The sequence below is a fragment of the Mus pahari genome, chromosome 6 (genome assembly GCF_900095145.1).
Source record: "Mus pahari chromosome 6, PAHARI_EIJ_v1.1, whole genome shotgun sequence".
Taxonomy (NCBI): domain Eukaryota; kingdom Metazoa; phylum Chordata; class Mammalia; order Rodentia; family Muridae; genus Mus; species Mus pahari.
This window is the reverse complement of record NC_034595.1, coordinates 91,762,121-91,785,329: the sequence shown is the minus strand read 5'-3', so window position 1 is coordinate 91,785,329 and position 23,209 is coordinate 91,762,121. Positions and strand designations below refer to the sequence as shown.

The 23,209-nt window shown below is 55.7% G+C and overlaps 1 protein-coding gene across 1 annotated transcript in view; it reads left to right on the top strand.

Moving 5' to 3' along the window:
• Positions 1–21,780, top strand: part of Padi1 (peptidyl arginine deiminase 1) — a 32,563-nt gene extending 10,783 nt beyond the window's left edge. Inside the window, exons 2-16 of the mRNA XM_021200114.1 lie at positions 2,423–2,603; positions 3,452–3,524; positions 4,143–4,204; positions 5,776–5,890; positions 5,995–6,120; positions 6,998–7,170; positions 7,257–7,360; positions 8,238–8,361; positions 8,664–8,771; positions 10,068–10,219; positions 15,031–15,175; positions 15,956–16,049; positions 16,496–16,575; positions 17,465–17,590; positions 19,893–21,780. Coding sequence (XP_021055773.1) covers positions 2,423–2,603; positions 3,452–3,524; positions 4,143–4,204; positions 5,776–5,890; positions 5,995–6,120; positions 6,998–7,170; positions 7,257–7,360; positions 8,238–8,361; positions 8,664–8,771; positions 10,068–10,219; positions 15,031–15,175; positions 15,956–16,049; positions 16,496–16,575; positions 17,465–17,590; positions 19,893–20,126 — 1,897 coding nt within the window. The 3' untranslated portion in view covers positions 20,127–21,780. The remainder of the gene's footprint in view (positions 1–2,422; positions 2,604–3,451; positions 3,525–4,142; positions 4,205–5,775; positions 5,891–5,994; positions 6,121–6,997; positions 7,171–7,256; positions 7,361–8,237; positions 8,362–8,663; positions 8,772–10,067; positions 10,220–15,030; positions 15,176–15,955; positions 16,050–16,495; positions 16,576–17,464; positions 17,591–19,892) is intronic.
• The last annotated feature ends 1,429 nt before the right edge of the window (positions 21,781–23,209 follow it).

Genomic DNA, 23,209 nt, shown 5'->3' with positions numbered 1-23,209 from the left:
TATACAGGTGACCTGCCCTTGGGGTGAAGGGGAACGTGGCATAGGTTCCACAGAAGAGAGAGAGAGAGAGAGAGAGAGAGAGAGAGAGGGATTCAACAGTCAATGTCAAGGGTCACACCCAAGATCAGCAGCCACAGATCCAGACAAACCATCGTCATTTCTAGCACACAGTTCAAGGGACTGAGTTGGGAGTCAGCCTTGGCAACTGCTGGTGGTGCCAGGCAGCTGGCAGAAGGGGCAAACTCAGCCCACACTGCCCTGGGACCAAAACTTCAGAGGCTGAGAGGGTCGGGTGCAGAAGGCCCAGGGGATTGAGGCCTGGCATGGGGGTGCTGGAATTCAGGAAAGGTCCTGACAGGGCTGTCCATGGCAGGTAGATCCCCAGGATTGTCACAGTGTGTGGGACCCCAGAGAGGGACCCCAGAGAGATGCCTGAGGCCAGGTGCAGGCAGCCACATCGGAAGCACGGGTGGGCGTAAGGAGAGGCAGGGTACTAGGGTCATCGGGGCTGGGAGCTGGTCCCCAGGGAGCTGGACCAGGGGCAAGGTCAGAGTGACAGTCAGCAGGGAGGGATGGAACATGGTAATCGCCGATATCCGAACAACTCACTTCAAGGGCTGGAGCCTTGGGAATTCAAGGTCATCCTTGGTTATTTGATGGGTTCAAGTCTGGGACACTGAGGATCAAGGAACACCCGGGGCCTGGAATGATTCTGTCAGCACAGCAGTAGCCATGGGGATAAGGCTTCAGAGGGTCCACAGCCACTGTCCGGGCAGGTCTGTCCCTGGTGGCCAGGGAGACCCTAGGACACCTGGGGTGGGGGTGGGGGAGTATGTGTGGTTTCCATGGTAACAGGTATGCAGCTGGAGGAAGTTCTGGGGAGGCCTGTGGTGCTCTGGCCCTCCCCTCATCAGTAGAATACAACTGTGGTGCAGCACGGCATGGGGCTGAATTGTGCCCGTCATCACTGTGGTCAATGAAGACAGTTAATTGGTGGGGACAGGGTGACTATGTAGGGGACTGTACGAGGGTTTTCTCCAGGGGCTTGGATGGATTCTCGGGGGCCCAAGAAAGGGCAGAGGCAGGAGAATAAGAGAAAAGACCTCTCATCCTGTGTAGCCAGGGGGGCCTCTTTAAGTGGACCTGTCGTCAGGGGCCTTGCAGCCGTGAGACACTGGTGGAGCCCTGAACACTGACGCCTCTGCCCCGCTCCGCCCCCCTTCAGATGTCTCCTGAGGGAGGAGGGCTTTATGGAGTCTGACCCCAGGCTAGCGCCTGACACAGGTAGGCAGCTTGTATTCAAGTCAAGTCAGTAAGCAATACATCTCCCCAGGACACTGCTGGCTTCGCTCTGGGTGCCCCAAAGCCCGAGTCTGCTCCATCTGAAGCTGTGGCTGCGGAAGGACGGCAGGCAGGCGAGATCCATCAGCTGAGGGGCTTGGTGGATTGACTACCTTGTTTTCCAGAGCCGAGAGCTCTGGGGCTCCTCAGAGGGACAGAGAGTAGCTGCTTTGTGAACCCCCACTTGAGTGCAGATGGGCCCAAGGGAGCTCTGGGGGCTGGCAGAAAGCGGGACTGTATTCCTTCCTTCCCACACATCTCCTGAGTGTCCCACACATACGCTGAGGCAAACTAGGCAAACTGGCTGCCCTCAGGAACTGAGCTAGCGGGACAGCTGGCTGGTGACATGCACGGTTGACAAAGCTGGGACGGGCAGAAGGTGACTCGGCCTTAGCTAGAGGGATGGGGGTGGGTATTCATTTCTTCTCCCGTTGCTGTGAGAAAACCACCAGACGGATCACAAGAGGTCACAAGAGAGTCATGAAGTCACACTTCTGCTCAGCCCTCCCTCTCTCCTGTTCTGTCCAGGACTGCCTGCCCAGGAAACTGCCCGCCCACCATTAAGATGGGTCTTCCCACATCAATGACAATCATGTTAAAAGGTGTATTTGTACATGCCTGTGCACATACATGAACGGAGGTCAGAAGGAGTTGGCTCTTTCACTCTGCCATTTGGGCCTGGGGGGGCTTGAACTCAGATCCCCCGGGGTGCTTGGCGGCAAGCACCTCTACCCTCTGAACCATCTCGGATCATTCCAGATGCTCCAAGTTGACAGTTAACCCTAACCACTTGAGGAGGGTTATTGAAAGGGGGGGCATTTAAACAGGACCCTGAAGCCTGGGGTGTGAGCCTCATGGCTGTACGTTCAGGGACAGGGGGCATTCAGCTGTACAAAGGTCCTGGGGTAAGATAGCTTGGTGTCTTCATGAACCAGAAGCTAGAGCAGAGAAAGACTTGGAGGCAGGGGTCCCCAGAACTACTGGTGAGGTGCCTTCTAAACAGCTGTGGTCCCAACCTCTGCCTCACATGACCACCCTCTGAACCCCTCAGTCTTTTCTCTTCTTCCCTCCCTCTCTGCAGTGATGTGCCCAAAGGTGCCAAGACCTTCGGGGTGTCTGGGAGCTCTGAGGTGAAGATCTACATGGTCTACTATCCCTCAGGAGTGGCAGAGCCCGCAGGCCGGGCCCACTGGCCCCTGGATACCAACGTGGATGTGGTGGTGGTGGCAGACACAGTCAGTAAGGACTTACATGACCTCAAGGTAAACAACATCCAGGGTTGGGTAGGGGGGCTAGCTTGTATCCCATGCCCAGCCACCTCCTGGGACATCTTCAGAGACCCAGACCCATCTCACCCACCCCAACACCACACCGCAACTGGCACAACCTGGTCACCCTTCAGATCCACACACCTCTATGTTACGCCCTACAGTTGCCCCCCAAGCCCCTGTGCTTCCCCATGAAGGATGGCATGGCCATACTTGAATGTAGGGCCCCAGCACACCCACTCAAGCCTCCACATGTATCTGGCAAGCCACCTTTGACCGACAGCTCCCAGCCGGCCCTGGTGTCTCCCACACACTGAGGTTGTTGAATAACAGAATGGTCCTCAACTGCTGGCCCGGTGCTTTCTCCATGATGGAACAAGCTGGAACCTGTGTGGGGCTCTGCACATGGCTGTAGGCAGGGCCTGAGCCAACCTTCCCTGGAAGGAATCCCATTGCATGGGGCAAGTGGGGGAGGGATGGGAGCCCCCAGACTTTAGCAAAAGTCCTGGCACTCACTGTAGTTGTGGGACCAGACTGGTCTCCCACTCTTCAGAGGATGAATAACGCCAAGGAAGGTCAAGCTGTCTAGGTCAATGGGACAGTAGCCCCAGTTTGCCTGTCTCTCTCGTATCCTCAGAAGGTCCTGAAGTCACCACACCCAACTTTGTAGCCCTCCTTTCTCCTTAAACTGCGAGGGGCCCCGGAACAGTACCCCAGGTCACAATTGCCAAATAGCTTTGCCTCCACCCAGGGCCTGGAGCCTCTAGGTTGAAAACGGGGCTGTCGGTGTGTGGTCCCCTTGTCCCCTGCCTTGTCTTCTCTCAGGGTTGACTCTTCCCCAGGTGAAGGTATCCTACTTTGAGTCAAAGGAAGCTGCTGCTCTGGCCCACAGTGTGCTCTACCTAACTGCTGTTGGTGAGTCCTGCTCCTGCCTGCCTGTGGACAGGGTAGCCATCGGATGTGGTGAGGGTGACAGAAGCTTACGGGGCCTTAGAGGGGGAAGCCTCAGCTACCCGCCTCACCCTTCGGCTTCTTGGGAACATCAAACATCTCCAGGACTGTAGGGTTGGACACCTAGCTGTGCTCGGGGCCAATACAGTCTAGAAATGTCACTGCTATCCACAATGGCTTCCTCATGGGAGTCCCATTGTCTCTGGGTCCCTAAGACCCAACCTAGAACCATGGAGAGCCATGGACCTCTTTCACCAAGAGCCCTCGGCAGCATCCTATGAGGATGACAGACCCTGATCTTAAGTCCCGAGGGGCTACAGTTAAGGGTCCCCTGCATGTGACATAGAAACCCAGGGTCTCTAAGACATAGTCACTCAGCGCACATGCACATGGCCAAAGCAGGGACTTGTGTCCCTCCAACACCAGAATTGCCAATGCCACTCTAGCCAGAGCCCCGAGGCCAACACACATTCCTCAGTGTCGAGTCTCCAGAGCTGGGCTCTGGGTCCTCAGCTGGGGTGGGAGCCAAGCTGGCTGCACCATCCCAGGTACAGCGACCGGTGACCTGTCTGCCCTTTGCAGATGTGTCCCTTGATGTCGACACAGGCCGCACAGGCAAGGTGAAGAAAGGCTCTGGTGACAAGGTGAGACCCTGGGTACCCCGAGAGTATGGAGCTGGCAGGCAGAGACCTGGGTGACCTTGGCAGCAGACAGCCCTCCTTCTAGAAGAACAGGATCTGGTCTATCCATGGAAGGATGGCCAAACTGGCTCAAGTGAGCAGTAGCTTAGACTGATGTGACAGACATGCTGTGTGACTGTTGGGGAAACACTTACCCTCTCTGGTCTGTCCTATTCTGCTTGCTGTATAGTTTCGCTCAGGGGGTGGGGGTTCAGATCTGGGCCTCTCCACATGGCAGGTGCTTCATGGGAGATTTTTTTTTAAAAAAGATTTATTTATTATTATATGTAAGTACACTGTAGCTGTCCTCAGATGCACCAGAAGAGGGTGTCAGATCTCATTACAGATGGCTGTGAGCCACCGCCGAGCCATCTCTCCAGCCCCAAGAGATTGTTGAATAACAGAATGGCCTCCTTCTGGGATAGGGGGCTATGGTATTCAGCTACAGCTAGGCTTCAAAGAATGAAGAGGGGAGTGGAGCTATCCCACCAAAAAGCATGTTGTCGGGGGCTGGTGAGATGGCTCAGTGGGTAAGAGCACCCGACTGCTCTTCCGAAGGTCCGAAGTTCAAATCCCAGCAACCACATGGTGGTTCATAACCATCCGGAACAAGATCTGATGCCCTCTTCTGGAGTGTCNAGATCTGATGCCCTCTTCTGGAGTGTCTGAAGACAGCTACAGTGTACTTACATATAATAAATAAATAAATAAATAAATAAATAAATAAATAAATAAAATACTTTAAAAAAAAAAAAAAAGCATGTTGTCACACAGGGGCAGGAGGTACAGTTTGTAGGGAAAGATCCAAAGAGGCAGCCTGGGTCTCAAGTCTTTTGGACAAGGTGGGGCAGGACACCTGACTGACTACGCAGGTCATTCGCTGCACAAGGTTGCTTGAGGGGGTTGCAGTTGGGGGCTACAAGGAAACCATGTCTTGGACCTTGGCGCGGGGTGGTGTCTGCTCAGAGGGGTGAACAAGGGCGCTGTAGAAGCAAACAACGGACCTGTACAGTTCCAGAGACCTGGGGTTGAACACTAACTGGAACCTAAGGGTTCCCTCCCAGAGATTCTCTTTGCTTTCTTGCAAAATGGAGAAAAGGCACAGGGTATTGGGGACAGTGCTGACCCCAGAGTCCGGAATCTTGATCCTCAGCCTGGAAGGACCTGCAAGAGCCTGGTGAGTGTTAGGTCCAGGAGACTGCTGGAATGGAGGGCTCTTCTCCATAGAGATCAGAGTGGGTCTTAGGTAGAGCCAAAGCGTGGCCATTTCTGTGATTAGTGACATCACCCTGCTTCCTTACTGTGAGTCCTGGGCACAGCCACTGCGTATGGTCCTGCAGTGTTCAATACACAAGGATGGCCGTCCCTGGGTCTAAGCCTTCCTGGAAGCTCTGCTCCCAGTGCCCGCGGTCCTTTATTAAATCTTTAAGCGAACCCAGAATATAAAAGTTTCTGAGCTAAGCGCTGAGCCAGCCCTGGCCATGCCTAGTCCCCTTCCCAGAATCGACTAACCCAAGTCTTCCTGTGTGCCACAGAAAACCTGGCGCTGGGGCCCTAGGGGCTCCGGGGCCATCCTGTTGGTAAACTGTGACAGAGACACCTACGGGTCCAGGGAGGACCTGCACGCTAACCATTTGAGGTCGCTGGAGGGTGAGTGACAGCAGGCATGGGAGGTGTGGAGGGAGGGGAGGAGGGAGGGGAAGAGGGAGGGGAGGAGGTGGTTGGAGGCTTTGTCTTAAAAGCCACTCTCCCAGACCTGCAGGACATGTCCCCAATGGTGCTGAGCTGTGGTGGTCCTGATGAGCTTTTTGAGAGCCACAAGCTGGTCTTGAAGGCGTCTTTGCCAGATTCCAGAAGACTGAAGGTCTTCTGTGCCCGGGGTGAGTGGCTGTGGCCTGTCACGTCTTTCCTCCTTCCATGATCCCTGGATCTGTCACCTTACAGTAGCTCACTGTGACTTGCATGGCTACTCCATCGGGGAACAGTACGACACCCAAGGTCAGGGGCCCCAACTGCTCCTCCCATTGTACAGAGGGAGAAATTGAGGCCCAAACACAGTCACTGCCACACAGCCAAGTGGGGTAGGGAGAGGGAGAGCTCCAAGCCAGGCATCTTGGGCACCCCTCCCCCACCCCCACCCCTCCCCCCTGCTGACCCCATATAACTCCTCCAGCCAGCCAGTCTGCACTGAATTCTTTCAGTCTAGTGGCCCCGCCCAAGCAAGACAGGGAGGGGCAGGAACCTTAGAGCCTGGGACCCAGGTCCTGGCTTCAAATCCTGGCTGAATTGCTGGAGTTTATAATCAGAATCTGTGACTTTAAGGGGCTGGGGTACAGCTCAGCGGTGGTATCTTTAATCACCTCAACCCCATCAGAAGCCACTCCCACTACCCTCTGACACCACCAATGAGGTTCATCCACTGTGAACACACATGGCTGCTTCATTGCTTCTGTGCGGATGTGTAATAGTCCATGTATGGATTACCTTATTTGGCATAATTTGTTTATAAGCACCGTGGACATACATTTTTGGGTCAGACACTTTCCTCTATTTGTCTGCTATACACTTCACCTAAGGCTCAGAGAGGTTGAGTCATTGAGCCAAGGTCGCACAGCTTCTGCATCAGGCGCTGGAAGAGAACTGAAGCAGAACTCCCCAGGGGTGCTTCGGGCCCAGATTCCGGCCACAGGTTTCCTATCCTCCTGTCCTGCCAGCCCCAACCCTGTCCCCACATCGGCCTGACCCTGTTCTCCTTAGGTGGGACCTCCCTCTCCAACTACAAACAGGTGCTAGGGCCCCGTCACAGCTCCTATGAGGTGGAACGGCGTTCTGGGGAGAGGGACATCCAGTTCTACGTGGAAGGGCTCGCCTTCCCCGACGCCAGCTTCTCGGGGCTGCTCTCCCTCAGTGTCAACCTGGTGGACACACGGGTAGGTTCATTATGAGGGCTGTGTCAAGGGAGAGGTGTGGGGCCCCCCAGGAACCCACCAAACCACTGAGCTCTCCTCTCCCCCAGCCCCTCTCCGAGGTGTCCGTCTTCACGGACAGCGTGACCTTCCGAGTGGCCCCCTGGATCATGACCCCCAACACCCAGCCGCCCCTGGAGCTGTATGTGTGCAGGTGAGCCCCCAGCCCCGCCTTGCCAACACCAGAGAAGTAAGCAGTGCTGCCACGCGGGTGGCCGGCCATCGGGTCAGGACACAGCCACCAGCACCTGCTCTAAGTCTGATGGCCCAGACGCCTTGAATTCAGCCTGGGTAGTGGGGCCAGGTGTGGTGGCGCAGGCCTGCAATCCTTCATTTGGGAGGTACAGGGAGGAAGACCAGGAGTTCAAATCTTGCCTCTGCTACATGAGACCCTGAGTGGTGGAGGTGAGCCCCACATTTGTGCTAACGACTGTAGGGACCTGGCCTCACCCTTCTTGGGTCACTACTGCATCTTCTGAAGACCTAGGGACCCAGTCACAGGGCCCACACCAAGTCTGACCCATTCTGGCTGTTGTGGGCCTCCCACCTCGGCCAGGTATCTGGTGGCCTCTGTTGGCCAGCCCTTGAGATATCACAGGTAGAAGTGGAAGATAGGTCCACTGAGCAGATTCAAGGAAGGTGTGGCCTGGCAGGGTTATCTGTCCACTTGGAGCCAGGAGCATCCCAGCCTCCTGTCTGCTCAGAGTCTTCACCTCCACTCTGCTCTGAGAAGACCAGGCTAGTCCACTTACTGACATTCCATCAACCCTGGGTCACCTCCATAGCCACCCTGGACTGGCTGGGGTGGTTCAGGCACCCTGGCTCTGGGCTCCATAGCCTGGCTTTTCTCTGTTTATGCACAGGTCACCTGATGTGATCTAAGGGACACAACCCCCCCCACACACACACACACACACATACCCAAGTCTTCTAGTCTCTCCAAGGTAGAGATAGATCTGAAGCTCAGAGTTCAGGGACACAGTCCTGGCTCAACTGGATTCTGGTCCCAGCCACGGTCACTATCCTTGCAGTGTAACAGATATTCATGGCCGCAATGACAAGTTCCTGGAGGACATGTCCCGCCTGGCCACGAAGGCCAACTGCAAACTAGTGGTCTGTCCCCGGGCAGAGAATCGCAACGATCGCTGGATCCAGGTGTGTGCAAGGCTGACCCAGAGAAGAACCGTGAGTGGGTGGTGGGTGACAGCCTGGGGACACGGGCCTGCCTGGCTAGAGGCCAGAGCAACCTAGATAGAACTAAGAGCCATCTTCCACCAGGAGAAAGCTCTCCGGCCTCCTCCAGGTGCCCTGACTCTGGGATGGGTCTCCTGGATAGAGTCCTGGAGGCCTCCCCCCAGCCCCCGGCCCCGTGTCCTCCCCAGGTAGTGTCCTTTCTGGGGTCATCTTTCCCGAACCCCCCTGAGGAGGCTTGCTGTAGGTCTTTCTTCCTCACACAGGACGAGTTGGAGTTTGGCTACATTGACGCCCCTCACAAATCCTTCCCTGTGGTCTTTGATTCCCCCCGAAACAGAGGCTTGAGGGACTTCGCCCTTAAGAGGATCCTGGTATGTGGCCCGCATACGCAGGGCAGGGACGGGATGGAGGAGCTGGGGGCGGGGAGCAGGCCTGCGGTGGCTCCTCTCCTGGGAGCCCTGGTGGATCTTTAGGGTTCAGAGAGTGGTGTTCGGGCTGACAGCAAGCAGGAGGGAAGGGTCCATCAGGTGGAAGGGTCCATCTAAGAATACAAATCGCATGTAAATCGCATGCAAATAATATGCAAATAGATACCCACTCCCACCACAGCTGCATCCCGGGAGAGGCAGAGCAGCAAGGTTCTTGGTCAGAGGCTCATTCTCCGTGGTGGAGAGTCAGTGGAAATGTCAGCCCTGACTGTGAGGGGCAATGTACCCTAGCGAGCATGCCGCGCCAGGAACTGCGCTACTTCCTGTTCCGGGATGGCAGCGGGTGCCACAGCTCACACTGCCCTCCAGCTTTCAAGACCAAGGACACCGAGGCTGGGGCGGTTAAGCGACTTGCCAAGGCAGTAAGGCAGTGGGGTGCCGTGCCCCGATCCTAACCGGCGCCTTCGGGCCCCTGCCTGACAGTCGGCTGCGCTTTCTCCCGAGGTGGCCTAGTTTCTGTGGGTTTGTGGGCCCCCAAGTCTCCTGCAGAGTGGGCGTCTGTGGGGACTGGAGGGGCCGGGGCTTCTGCACGGCGATCCCTCGGCCTCTGTTCCCTTGGGAGCATGGTGTTTCTTCTTGGCTCACTGTGTAGGCTGAGGCTTCTGAAGGTCTTCTTTCCTGATGGGTGTGTCGAGAGTGCTGAGCTGCTTGAAAATTTGTTTTTAATGACAGTATCTCCCATTGGCCTGGGACTTGCCAGTTAGGCTAGGCTAGCCGACCAGTGCTCCCAGAGTTCCACACACGTCTGTCTACCCTACCTCCCAGCACTGGAGTGGCAAGTGTGTGCTACCACCCCAGGCTTTTCTGTGGGTGCTGGGGTTCACACTCAGGTCCTCACGCTTGCGTGGCCGGTGCTTGCTTTTCCTCCGGAGCCATCTTCCCGGCCCTTACCTGCTTCATTCTCCGGTCCTTCCCTAGCCAAGGTCTGTCTTCCATGACTGTCCACCCACGAGTTCCTTAGACGTACTCTGCTTGAGCAAGGGCCTGGTGACTCTCTGCTCTCCTCTGGGCAGTGACTTGATCCGATCAGAGTGTAGAATGGGGCTTGGTAGGTTTGAATGGAAGCAGGCTTTCAGCAGAGAGCTAGGGAGCAGGTATCCAGTGCCGTCCCTTCTGCTAGGCATGGCTCCTTCCCCCCTGACCCTCCTGTCTGGGGGGCCTCTGATGGCACCTCTCTAGGGTCCTGACTTTGGATATGTGACCCGGGAGATTGAGTTCGAGGGTGCCTCTGGCCTGGATTCCTTCGGCAACCTGGATGTGAGCCCGCCGGTGAGAGTGGGCAACACGGAGTACCCCCTCGGCAGAATCCTCATCGGTGGCAGCTTCCCCAAGTGAGTGGCTTGGAAGGGTGTCGGGTGGGGGAGGACTCAGTGGGCTCACCCATGGGGCTCTCTGGACTAAGAGGTGCTTTCCAGAACCCATGGAATGATTGTCATGGAGTCCAGACTGGGGGACGCTCTCCAGTCCATGGGAATGACTTTCCAACAGATAATAAGGTCTCAGGGTCAAATTAGTGACCCAGAGTCTGAGAGGCATAATCGTCACATTAAGCCAGCACGTCAGAGGCTGGGGATGAGCTCTGTTGAAAGAGCTTGCCCAACATGCGTGAGTGACTACCTAGGTTGGATCTCCAGCGTGGAGTAAGTAATCCAAGAGAGGTGGCACAGTGACCCCAGCACGTGAGTGGGCAGAGGCAGGAGGATCAGAAGTTCAAGGGCATGTTCAACTACATTGAGAATTCAAAAGCCAGCCTGGACCAATGAGAACCTGTCTGAAGTCAGCCAAGCTGGGAGGTGACATGCTGTCTGCCACATAAGCTGGGACAGACATGGGAAGCCAATCGCTGTTATCCTGTCTTGGTAGGGTCCAGAGGTGGAACAGGCAGCTGGAACTGAGCGAGAAACCACTGGGTACCCTCGTGGCAGGGCATCTCGGCGGCCCCATGCCTCCAGCTGTCTCTATTCAGGGTTCAGTTAACACATAGACAGATGCAGATGCCCACTCACTACACCGAGTGGGTCCCTCCCCACCCCCAAGTAGCCCACAGGGGCACCACTGTACCACAAACCCTGGATAACCTTTTCATCTGTGAAGCTTGGTATGGAACCTGGGTGTGCCCCAACTTGTCGTCTGAGCCCCAGCTGGCCTCTGACAGTGGGAAGGTCACATAGCCTCAGGTGGAAAGCCTGAGGCTGTGAAATCATACAAGGGAGGGGTTGCTGGTACCAAGGCAGGCACAACGCCGGGTGCCGAGACCTGCTGCACTGGGCTGAGCGTGGCTGGGGGTGACCCTGCTGGGTAGCGTACAGGGGCTGGCCCTAGCACAGCCTGGGCTTCAGTTCTGGAGGGCTTCAGGGAGGGAGCTGTGAGTCTCTGGAGTCCGATGCCCACACATGTGGGCTGTGCCACTCAGCCGCAGTCACCACGGTATCCGGCAAATAGTCAGTGGTCAGTCTGTTCATTCGCGTTAAGGTCGCATGCCCGGCACGTGTGAAAGTGCCATGGGTGTGGAGCATGGTGGTACAACCCTGTAACCCTCAAGAGGGTGAAGCAGGAAAGGCGTGAGTTCAAAGGCCAGGCCAGGCTGCAGGGAGGCATGCGTCTCCAAAACCAAAAACCCAAACAAAACAAAACCTAAATGAAAATTACAAACTAGAAAGGGAAAGAATGAATCAAAACAAACAAACAAAAAAAAAAAAGCAGGCAGCATCCAGAAGAGGAAGTTCTAAGGATGCGTAGAGGGCAATGCTGGTACATTTTAAATAAATGATTTCTTTTCTATCCCATGCCTCATTTTCTCTACCTGTAAAATGGGCCCTAATATAAGGCCCTCTCTCTTGGGGCTGGCCAGATTGCCTAGTGGGCAAGGTGCCTGATTTGCAAGTGTGAAGGTCTGGGTTTGGAGCCTCAGCGGCCATGTAAGAAGCCAGGCATGACAGCCTACATCTGTAATCCCAGCACTGGTGGGAGGGGCAGAGACAAGAGGATCCCTCGGGCTCACAGGGCTGCTAACCTAAGCTGAAGCGGTAACCCCCAAGTTCAGTGAGAGGCCCTGCCCCCCGAAATCAGGTGGGGAGCCATAGGGAAGGACACCTGATGTCGGCTTCTGGCTTCTGTGTGTGTATGTTGGGGTCCAGGGGTGGAGGAGGTGTACCTGCCCCAGTCAGGAGCTTTCCCCTCCCCTTTCAAGCTGCAAAGACTTTCTGGACCCTCTAGTTCTCGTGAAGGACCTACAAAGAAGGCAGAGTCTCCAGGTGCCTATCAACTGTGGCCCACCAAGGAGCTGTACGTCAGCCTGTAGACTGTTAAAAACCAGGAATAAGACCCTTAGTGGAGCCGGGCATGGTGGCACACGCCTTTAATCCCAGCACTTGGGAGGCAGAGGCAGGCGGATTTCTGAGTTTGAGGCCAGCCTGGTCTACAAAGTGAGTTCCAGGACAGCCAGAGCTATACAGAGAAACCCTGACTCNAAAAACCAAAAAAAAAAAAAAAAAAAAACCCTTAGTGGACAGATGAGGCCCTGGTGCTCAGAGAGGGGCAGCTACCGGTTTAGAGCCACACGGGATTAGTGATACAGTCAGAAGCCAGGTGTCCTCTGTGGGTCCCAGTGTAGAAGTTAGTAGTTGGCCTGCTGCCCTGAGCTAGAGCTTACCAGAGGATTTAAGAAGATGGGAAGAGGCCAGTGGGCAGGGGCTGAAGCTGGGGGAGAAAGAAAGGAGAGGCCCATAGGCACAAGGTGAGGAAGGGGACAGGGTGACCCTCAGATGGTGACTTTGCCTAATATCTGTGTATCCCAGGACGGCCTTTTTTGGTTGGTTGGTTTTTTGAGTCAGGGTTTCTCTGTGTAGCCCTGGCTGTCCTGGAACTCACTCTGTAGACCAGGCTGGCCTGGAACTCAGAAATCTACCTGCCTTTTCCTCCCCAGTGCTGGGATTAAAGATGTGTGCCACCACTGCCCGACTCAGGATGCTCTTGGGGACTACAAGTGGTATTAAGCATAAGAGCCTAAGCCACACTCACAGGGGGTACCCAACAAACTAGATCCTTCCCTGGCTGCTTTGGGTTCTCCATTCAAGATCAGGCTGTTGAACAAGTCTGCCCCCTGGTGGTGTCTTTGACTATGATGCAGAGATGGATCTGACTGGTTATGATGCACAGATGAATCTCCTGGGGCTTGGACCATCTCCCCTTTCCACACTATATTAGATTAGCAGACATAAGAACGTGGTTCCCACCTTCTACCCACAGTTTCAAGCAGGAACACCATCTGCGCATTCCCAGAACTTGTCTGTGGCAGACTCCAGTCACTATAGATTATGGATGTTTGGGTTATTTTTAATGTTTTGAGGCAGAGTCTCATGTAGCTCTAGCTGACATCAAACTCAAAATACAGTGAAGGATACCCCGCCTCTACCTCTCAGATACTGTACCACCACACCTTGTCTATGCGGTACCAGGGATTGAACCCAGAACCTTGTGCATGCTAGGCAAGGACTGCACTAACTGAGCCACCTCTGAAACCCCTAGACAGGGCTGCTCCAACGCATCTGCATCATTCACCAGTGTTTCTGAGGCAGAGATTACATGAGGCGGGCTGGGGCTTCAGCAGAGAACAGCTTAGAACCCTAAGGCCTGTTCTGATAGGGTGCGGACCTCAGCAAAGGGTGAGACCCAGGCAAGTAATGTCCCAGGTGGTAGCCACAGAGAAAAAAGAAGCTATGAAGGGAGTTGGGACACGGCTTCCATTTGTCCAAACCTCAGAGAAAGGTGGCAAGATTTGAGTTACCCCTGGAAGAGGCAAGAGGGGAGCCATGGGACCATGGGGAGAGAGGTATGTAATCCCAGCCGGAGGGCAGAGTAGATGTAAAGGTCCTGAGGCAGGAATGTGTCTGGTAAGTTCAGGGGTCTGCAGGAGGCCAGAACAAATGGAGCGGAGAGGGTCAGGGCCAGGGTGGGGTCAGGGAGGCATCGGGCTGTGAGGAAGTCAGGGGGAGCTAGGCAGGGGCCAGGCAGTATCTGGAGGCGGGATGTGAATGAAACCATCTGGAAGAGGGGCATAGTCTTGACGTTCGAAAGCCTCCCTCTGGATGGATCATAAGGGATGAAGTTCACAGTATGCATCAAGGAGAGGGACAGGGCATCGGCCACCCAGAGAGGACGGTCCCCACTGGCTGCGGAGGATGGGGAGGGTTGATCTGTGCCGCTCCTTGTTTAGGGCAGGACCACCCCATGGGAAGTAGGTCTGAGAGCTTGTGGGTGGCGTGACCTTAAGCTGGGTAGTCTGTCAGAACGGGATCATTTTATTGAAATAAAATAACTCTTCGAGTGGGTCCTTTTCTCAAAGGGGAAACTAAGACTCAGAGAGCTAAGAAGACATAGCCTGGGCCACACAGCTGTCAGAGCCAGACTTTAAGAGCTTCAAGGCCAGCGATTTGAAGCCCAAGCCTGGGGATGTAGCTCAGTTGGTGACATGCCTGAACCCCCAGCACTGTATAAACCGGTTGTGGTCTTGCTCGATTGTGATCCCAGCACTTGGGAGCTGGAAGCAGGAGGATCAGGAGTTCAAAGCCATCCTCAGCTACATGGGGAGGTCCCGGAGGAGGCTCCAGCCATATCCTCCTAGGTAAAGGTGGTTAGGAAATGCTAGATCTCATCTCAGGAATGTCTGAGGGTTGGGCAGTGGAGAACCCCAAACGCCCCAGGCAGTGTGTGACTCTCACACTCTGGAGTGAATAAGATTGGCTTTTTTTCTTTTTCAGACTCCACAGAGTGGTTGGCTGGGCTCAGAAGGCCTTAATCAAACAGGCTCCATCCCCTTGCCCAACCTGACCCCTGACCCTGGCCTGGCCTGCATCCACCATGTCCCACCTAGGGTGTCTGCCTCCCTTCTCTTAGGATGTCCTCCCACCCTTTGCCTGAGCCAATGGCCTCAGCTTTGGCTTCAAATCTCCGGGCCTATAATGGGTGGACTGAGACCCTGACCTTTCTCAGCCATGTGGTCAAGATAGTGCCACCTTAGCTCAGTGTAGCCAAGACAGAGTCACCTTAGCTCTCTAAGCTTCAGTTTCCCCTCTGGTAAAGAGGACCCGCTCAGAAGGTTATGAGGACAAAAGGCATCTGACTGAGCGTCTCTTCCCACCAGGCCCAGCGGGCGGCGGATGGCCAGGGTGGTGCGTGACTTCCTGCAGGCCCAACAGGTGCAGGCTCCCGTGGAACTCTACTCTGACTGGCTTTCCGTGGGCCACGTGGATGAGTTTCTGAGCTTCGTGCCCACCTCCGACCAAAAGGTGGGACCGCCTGCTCCACTACCCCACAGACTTCCAGCTGAGTCAGCTAGCTCTGTCCCATCTGGCCTGACGGGGTGGCTCAGGACAGGGGCATGGCTACCAGCTCAGTCCTATGGGGTCAGCGTGCGTGGGGCTTAGGCCATGTTAATCAGGGAGGGCCTCCTGGAGGAGTCAAAAGCCTCAGGCCAGGAGGACATGTGTGCTTCCTGCTGGTCCTTTCAGACCCATACTACTCCATGAGTCAGGCGAGAGTTGGAAAAATGACTCAAGCACTATATGCCAGACTCACACACACTTTTAACCATGTAACCCTCCAACAGGCCCATTTATTGACCCCATTTTACAGGTAAGAAAATCGAGGCTCAGATGGGTTCTGCCCTCACTCAGGTCCGTAGAATCTAAGGCTGGCTGGGGAGGGTTGTACACAGGCGTGGGCTCTGGTTTCTATACTGACCACAGAATCCCACCGTCTTGTGGAGAGGGCTGGGAAGAAAGTGGCCTTCTGACATCATGAACATAAGTACCATGGTGGCCAGGCGGTGATTGTGACCCAGCGTGGCGAGAGCTCTGATAAGGGGAGGAACAGTGAACAGCTGGAGCAGGGACACACCTGGATCAGGGGGGATCTGAGTTCCCTGGGAGACAAAGTGAACAGGGCTCCTCCGGACAGGAGACCAGTGTGGGGAAAAGGTCTGCAGGTGGGAACCACGGGGCGTGGTGGGTGGGCTCCTGAACTGTCCTTGGATCCATGCCTTGAGCCCTTTGTCCCCTCTGTGGCAGGGCTTCCGGCTCCTCCTGGCCAGCCCCAGCGCCTGCCTCCAGCTGTTCCAGGAGAAGAAGGAGGAGGGCTACGGGGAGGCCGAGCAGTTTGATGGTGAGTGCCCAAGGTTATGTCACCTGTCACCTCATGGGGATCCCGTCCCTGAGCATGTTCCTACGGCTGCCCTGGGGCAAGGAGGGGACTGAAGGAGCCAGGGAGTTGCTTTGGATCCGTTGACACTAGTGGGGTTCCTAGGCTGGACTTTGGGGGAGATGCCATGGGTCCTACCCGGGTTCAAATGGGCTCAACCTTCGCTGGAGGTGGGGTCCCGCCAGGTGTGGGATGTCAGCCCTGGGCGCTGTGAGGAGCCCTAGGGCTCCCCAGCATTTCTGAGTCTTCTCTGCAGCTGGAAGCAGCCCCTCAATGTCTGGCTTTTCTCTTTCCCCAATCTGCTCCGGTCAGAGCTGCACTGTGCTTCTGGGAGGGAGGCTCCAGGCAGTGTCCCTGAGTCATGCCCAGTCTGCCTGTGCCCCTGAACTCACGCAGTCTGTCCTCCACAGGCCTCAAGCATAAGGCAAAGAGAAGCATCAATGACATCTTAGCCGACAAGCACCTCAGGAGGGACAGCGCGCACGTGCAGGTGAGGGCAGGACGGAGCTTGGCTTGAGTGGTAGCATTGTCCAGCCTGTGGGGGACAGAGCCTTGCCTCAGTTTGCCCTGCAGATTTCCGAGAGTGTGGGAATGAGCCTCGTCCTCGGGGGCTGGTGGACATGATGACCACCCTCAGGCCACAGCAGGCTCCTGGGGTTGCCTGGCTCTGGGCGTGCCGTTCATTTCCACAGACGTGAGTCCAAGCCCTCACTCCGGAAGCGTGACTGTGAGAGGCAGAGACACGGGGTCCTCATGGGCCCCGTGCGGAGATCAGGTGACATAGGTCTAAGAAGGGATAAGGCTGATCAAAGACAGTGCTTGCTGTGTTCGCTGTGCTGGGCTCAGTGAAGGGAGGAGGCCCCTTACATAGGTGGCTGGGGCAGTACGCTAAAATGACAGGGGCTCATCAGGGTGTCTCAGCAAGCGGCCGAGCCTGATGAGCTAAGTCTGATTCCAGAAATCTACATGTACCTATAGACACGTGCACACACACACGCACGCACCACAATTTAAAAATAAGAGCACTGGTTGCTCCTCCGGAGGACTGAGGAGATCCAATTCCCAGCACCCGCGTGACAAGTCACCACCCTCTGTAACTCCAGTTCCAAGACAGCTGGCACCCTCTCTGGCCTCCGCTGGCACCAGGCGTAGACACAGCACATAGGCACACAGGCAGGCAAAACACCCATACACATAAAATAAAAAAAAAAATAATCATTTTTAAAAATTGTAATCAAGTGACAGGGTCCTTCAGAACCAAACTTCAACTTTTCCCTGGCTCTGCGCAGTCAGGCAAGCTGCCTTGAGCCTCAGTTTCCCCACTTCGGACACCTGTGAGTCAGTCCTCGGCATTAGCCCAAGGCTTCCCTCTTCCCCAGAAATGCATCGACTGGAACCGCGAGGTGCTAAAGCGGGAGCTGGGCCTCTCCGAGAGCGACATCGTGGACATTCCACAGCTCTTCTTCCTGAAGGGAGCCTACGCTGAAGCCTTCTTTCCTGACATGGTGAGTCCCCGGTGGGTGGGTATGGAGACAGCTGGGTCCGCAGTTCCTAAGCGGGCAGATGCGTATCCTGGGCGTCGCTGATGGCCACAGTGAGCTGGTGTCTTTGGTACCCAGTGGGCGGCAGCTGGAAGGGCTGCTAGACACCCCTCAGTGAAGAAGCCAGTCGCACCCCAAGAAGCTCACATTTTCTAAATGGAAAGGTAGACGCGGATGTTTCTGCCTTCTGTCCGGAAGCTCACTGTCTTTAGTTCCTACACTTGCGGCTCCCACAAGGGACTTCTGTGTAGGGCTTCCAGGCAGGCAGAACAACCATTAGGCAGCTGACAGGCAGATGAGGCCAAGAGCCCTCAGTTGGGCGGGGTCTGAGCAGTTGGTCAGCCCATTTCCTGTCAGGAAAGGATTCATGGTGAGGCTCTCAAAGAGAGGTGGGGTCTGGAGTGGGAAGTGACGCCCCCCTTCTCTACTGTGCCTTTAACTTGGGTACCTCTCCTTGGTCAAGACCAGAGTAGGGGAGGGGTGTGCAGGCTGGAGTGAGGGAGTACCTAGGTTCCTGGCTGTCCTTGGCTGTCCCAAGTCCAGCCTCCAGGCTGGCAGGACGCCAAGGCAGTTTTTCCCGAGCCTCCCGCGGCTGGGCACCGCAAGGTATTTAAGTGCATCTCTGGCCTCCTGTAACAAACAAGAGTGCCAGGCGGGTGAAATCATCCCCGCCAATCAGGGCTGCTTGAAGCGAGCCTGTGCCTTCTGCTTACGTTTTCCCTGCTGGACGAGCTCTCTGGCAGTCAGCAGTATAACACGGGATCCCCTAAACCATCAGGATGACGTGTGGCTTGCAGATAACAACCAGAGACAGGAAGTGATTTTTAATCTACACAGCCACAGGTGCTAATGGCTGCTTGCATCTGGACACTGAAGGACCACTGGGCGTGGCTGAGATTACAGCTCAGGATCTTGGGCTGTGACTCCTCCCACCCCCACCTCCACCCCCAGACAAGGTCACTCTATGTAACAGCAACTCACTTTGTAGACCAGGCTGGCCTCAAACTCTTAACTCTGGGAGCAGGATCCTAAGCATGGCTTCTTATTCCTCTCCCTGCCCTTGGACTCCCTACAACACCCCCCTCCCCAGCATGTACACCCCAGCCCATGAAGTGGGCAACAAGCTTTTGTGACCTTGGTAATGTTACTTGACCTGTCTGAACCACAACCTGGCGGGGGAGACTGTGAGATTTAGGGATGACGTTTGTGGAGTACACAGATTCTTAGTAAGGCTGAGGACTAACAACAGGATGCTGTGAACAGCCAGATAAGCTGTGTACTGCAGAGGTGTCGCCACACTAGTGAGTGAAAGATACACACACACACACACACACACACACACACACACACACACAAAGGGGGTTTTGGTGTTTTTGGTTTTTTGTTTTGTTTGTTTGCTTGCTTTTGGTTTTTCGAGACAGGGTTTCTCTGTGTAGCCCTGGCTGTCCTGGAACTCACTCTGTAGACCAGGCTGGCCTGGAACTCAGAAATCCGCCTGCCTCTGCCTCCCGAGTGCTGGGATTAAAGGCGTGCGCCACCACCGCCCTGCTGTTTTTGGTTTTTGGGTTTTTTTTGTTGTTGTTGTTGTTTGTTTTTTTTAAAGATAAAAGGGAGTGCATAGCCAGAGGCAGGACATCTGGAAGAGTCCAGAGTGAACACGACCCTCCCTAAGCTGGGTCACGTGAGAAGAGGGAGGAGGAGAGACAGAGAGACAGGAAAATAAAGAGTAGACAAACAAAAGTGTGTGTGAGGGGGCGCTGAGTAACCAAAATGGCTGGATTATAGAGGGAAGGGTAGCCTGGACCCTGTAACAGGTAGGGACTGAGGGATGCTGGGAGAACCTGGTGGCCAGACCGGCTTTGATAGGTTAAAAAGGCACCTCAGGTGGCCATTAAGGGTGAGGACAGTTAGCATATTTCATCTCTGGTTGGAACACACTTGTTACAATATGACAAGAGATGGAAAAAGGTACAGGAGGACGGCAGACCGCCACTGGTACAGTTAGCCAAGCCCTGGGTTGTTACGCAGGAAACACTGTACCACTGAGCTATACCTGCCCCCTCCCCCGCCCCGGCCCCAGACTCACCATCTTCCCGCTTACGATTCCCAATTTATAATGGGCACATACCCCACCCCCATCTTAGACCCGCGTTCCTGACCAACCCCTAGTTCTGCAGAGGATGGATCAGCAGAGCCAGAGCCCAGAAGGAGCCCAGAGGTGCAGTGCATCCGTAGCCACTGGGACTCTACTTCCTCTCTCTCGCAGGTCAACATGGTGGTTCTCGGCAAGTACCTGGGCATCCCTAAGCCCTTCGGCCCGCTCATCAATGGTCGCTGCTGCCTGGAGGAGAAGGTGCGCTCCCTGCTGGAGCCGCTGGGTCTACGCTGCGTCTTTATCGACGACTTTCTCTTTTACCACCAGCTGCTCGGAGAAATCCACTGTGGCACCAACGTGCGGAGGAAACCTTTTACCTTTAGGTGGTGGAACTCCGTGCCCTGAGCCTGCCCGACTACCACCCTTGCTTCCCAGCTGATGGGGGTCCCAGAGCAAGGGCAAGGGCCACGAACCAGCCTCACCCTCCTGGGGCCTGAAAGAGGGCTGGCTACTGTGCTCAGCTGGGCGACAGGAGGACAACACACTTCTTCGTTCCTGGAGTCGCCTGTCCTGCCCAGGAGACTATCGGCACTCTTCCTTCTCCCATTCCCAGCTAGAGCCCTGAGAGGGTCAAGGCCGGAAGTTGAGCCTGTTCAAGGCGTGGCCTCCGCAGCCACGCCCCACTTTGAGCCGTCCCACCCCCCCACCTTCCATCTCTCTGGAACCCGAGAAAAATAGCTCTGGAGTGAAATGTCCACCATCCCAGGACCCTGGGGCAAGAGCACCGTGGTTTCATATGACTCCTGGATTGCGTAAGATGAAAAGGAAGATTTGGGGCGTCCTTTTTCCCAAAGGACCTCAGGCCATGGCCCTCTGGCACCGTTCAGCTCAACGGAAGCAAGCAAGGGCAGGAAAATTCAGTCCTTGAAAGCGAGCAGGCACAAAAGCCTCTCTAATGCCCAACTCCATCCAGTCCGACCTCTGCAGGATGCTCGTTTCCTGCCGGAGCAACCTTTAATTACGAGCCCTGGTGCTTCCTGTTGGAAGACGCCGCGGGGCATAGGGAGGCCCTCGGAAGTCTGCAAGCGTGGGTGGGGATGGGCAGGAAGGTTGGACCGGGAAAGCAGAGAGCTTGCCCATCTTGGGGTGGGGAACCTGGAAGCCTGAGACTCGTGGCTGGGTGTTTGGGGCCCCTGAACCAGAAGGCTGTTGGTCCAGATGTGAAGGGGGTGGGGCCCAAGGTATTAGGAGAGGGTGGGGTAGGCCATTCAGTTTCATCTGGAGGTGAGGCCTAATTTCCTCTAATAGTCTCTAATTACTCCCGATCCTGCTGCAGGCAGTGGGAGGGGCGGGCCCACACTCCCCCAGCAGCCCAGGGACCCTACACAACGCTTGTACTGCCCCAGTAAACCCCATGGCAGGCCTGTGTCTCCCCCTTACCCCCCACAGTAGGACAGACAGCTGTCCTGGAGGCTAATAGCACCGGCTGAGGTCACAGAGGCGTGTAGAGGCAAGCAGGCAGGCAAACCCAGCTGTAGGGCATGACTGGCAGAGGCCTGCCGTCTTCCTTCCGTGGTCCAGGAGCCACCACAGGCCGCTGGAGTCTGTCCTGGTATTTTTAGTAGCTTCTGGTGCTACCCCAGACTTGAGGCAGCTGCCATCTCTTCATAACCAGAGGACACTCAGTTAGCGAAGGCTTCCATGGAAGTGTTAGGCTAGGCATGACCAGGTAGGCATTGGCTCTTCCCCCTTCCAGAAGGTTCTGTGGAACTGGAACCCCATTTATAGGCTCCCTGCACCAACAGCCTCCTCTATGATCATGGCCCGGCTGCAGCTGAGCCACGGAGAAGGAGAAGAAGAAGATAAAGGAGGATGAGAAGGGTTGGGGGCGGGGTCCGGCCTCTGAAGAGGAGAGGAGACTACAGAGCCCGGGCTAGCAAGGGAGCAAGTCTTCAGCGGCCACATGATGGGGGCTCTGGAGTTGCCGCTCAGGCTGTCTGGGGTCCTGGCTGACAGGCCACCGTCTTTCTCATCAATAAAAACATCGTTGTGCATTCTTTAACTGGCTCATTTGCACCTGAGCCGTCGAAGGGAGAAGAAAATGAGGGGCCCTGCTTCCCTGATCTCCACACCCTAGCACAGGTCCCTAGGTTCGGTGCCAGCAGGGCCTCAGGCGGCCCCTGTCAGCTGAGCAGCTTCCTGGGCTGAGGCAGGTGAATGCCAGACAGCAGCTGATTCGGCAGAATCCTTGACCCGTGGCCACTCCCACCCTTGCTGCCTGCCTGAGATACTATCAAGGAGGGACCTGCCTCTTCCCTTGGCTTTATCTTCCATCTACCTTCGTCTCGGGGAGGATGGAAAGGGGGGGGGGCTGGCTCCTGCTAGCACCGGGATCCAGGACAGGTCAATGCAATTCCATAGTCCTGATTCTGGTGCTGAGTTCCCTAGGCTGGTGGTCTGATCTTCAGAAACATCGCTTCTTTTCATCTTACACACTTGCTGTGACCTCAGACAGACATTTTAGCGCGAGGCTCATCAGGGCCCCAGCACAGTGTGCCAGCACCTTCGGAGGAGGCTTACCCACTCTTTCCACCCATCCCCCACAGTCAGGGAGGATGTCTGGGACATTTATCTAGAGTGCTGGTTCTTACCTAAAGCTGACGCCATTTGCTGGAAACCAGCTGCCCTGGGCTCTGGCTGTTTTGACGAATGCCCTTCCCATACCCTGAGCCACCACAGAGGGGATAGTCACAGGCTCCAAAGGTCAGTCTCCGTGGTGCTGATGGAGGACCCTAGGAAGTGAGTGGGTTCTGGTCCCTGCCCTGCCCTGGAGGGGCAGCAGCGGGGAGGAGGGACTCTACTCAGCACTTCTGAGCCTCCACAGCCATTATCCCTGCCCAAGCCGGTGACGGGCCACATTTTCTAGACCTGAGGAAACAGGCCCCAGGAGAAGAGATGGCATCTCGTTAGTACGTGGTGCAGCCGATCAAACCTGACTCCCCTGCCCAGAGTCCTTGTTCTTGCAGACACCTCTTGCCTCAGTTTCCCCATCTACAAGAGGGCATTCTTGGTCCTGATGACATCGGTCACTGTTGTATCATTTACCCCCTTGGGAGGTTTTGACCTCCAACATCAGCCTTAGGAGAGTGAGCCCATATCCATGTTAGAGCTGCCCAGCCGTGATCCCCACAGCCAGGGCTCAATTGGTGGTGGTGGCGGGGCTGAAGCAAGGTGTGTGTGTGTGTGTGTGTGTGTGTGTGTGTGTGTGTGTGTGTGTGAAGTGCCACCAGGAAGACCCTGACGCAGGCAGAAGCTCTCTCTCTAGTCTTACAACCCAAGCTTTTAATTAAGAAAGGCAGGCAGAGGACCAAGAAGGTGGCCCAGTGGGTAAAGGTGCCAGCCACCAAGCCTGACTGCCTGGAACGGATACGGTAGAAGGAGACAAGTCCTCCGGCCTCTGCACAGGTGCCATGGCAGGCGTGGGCACT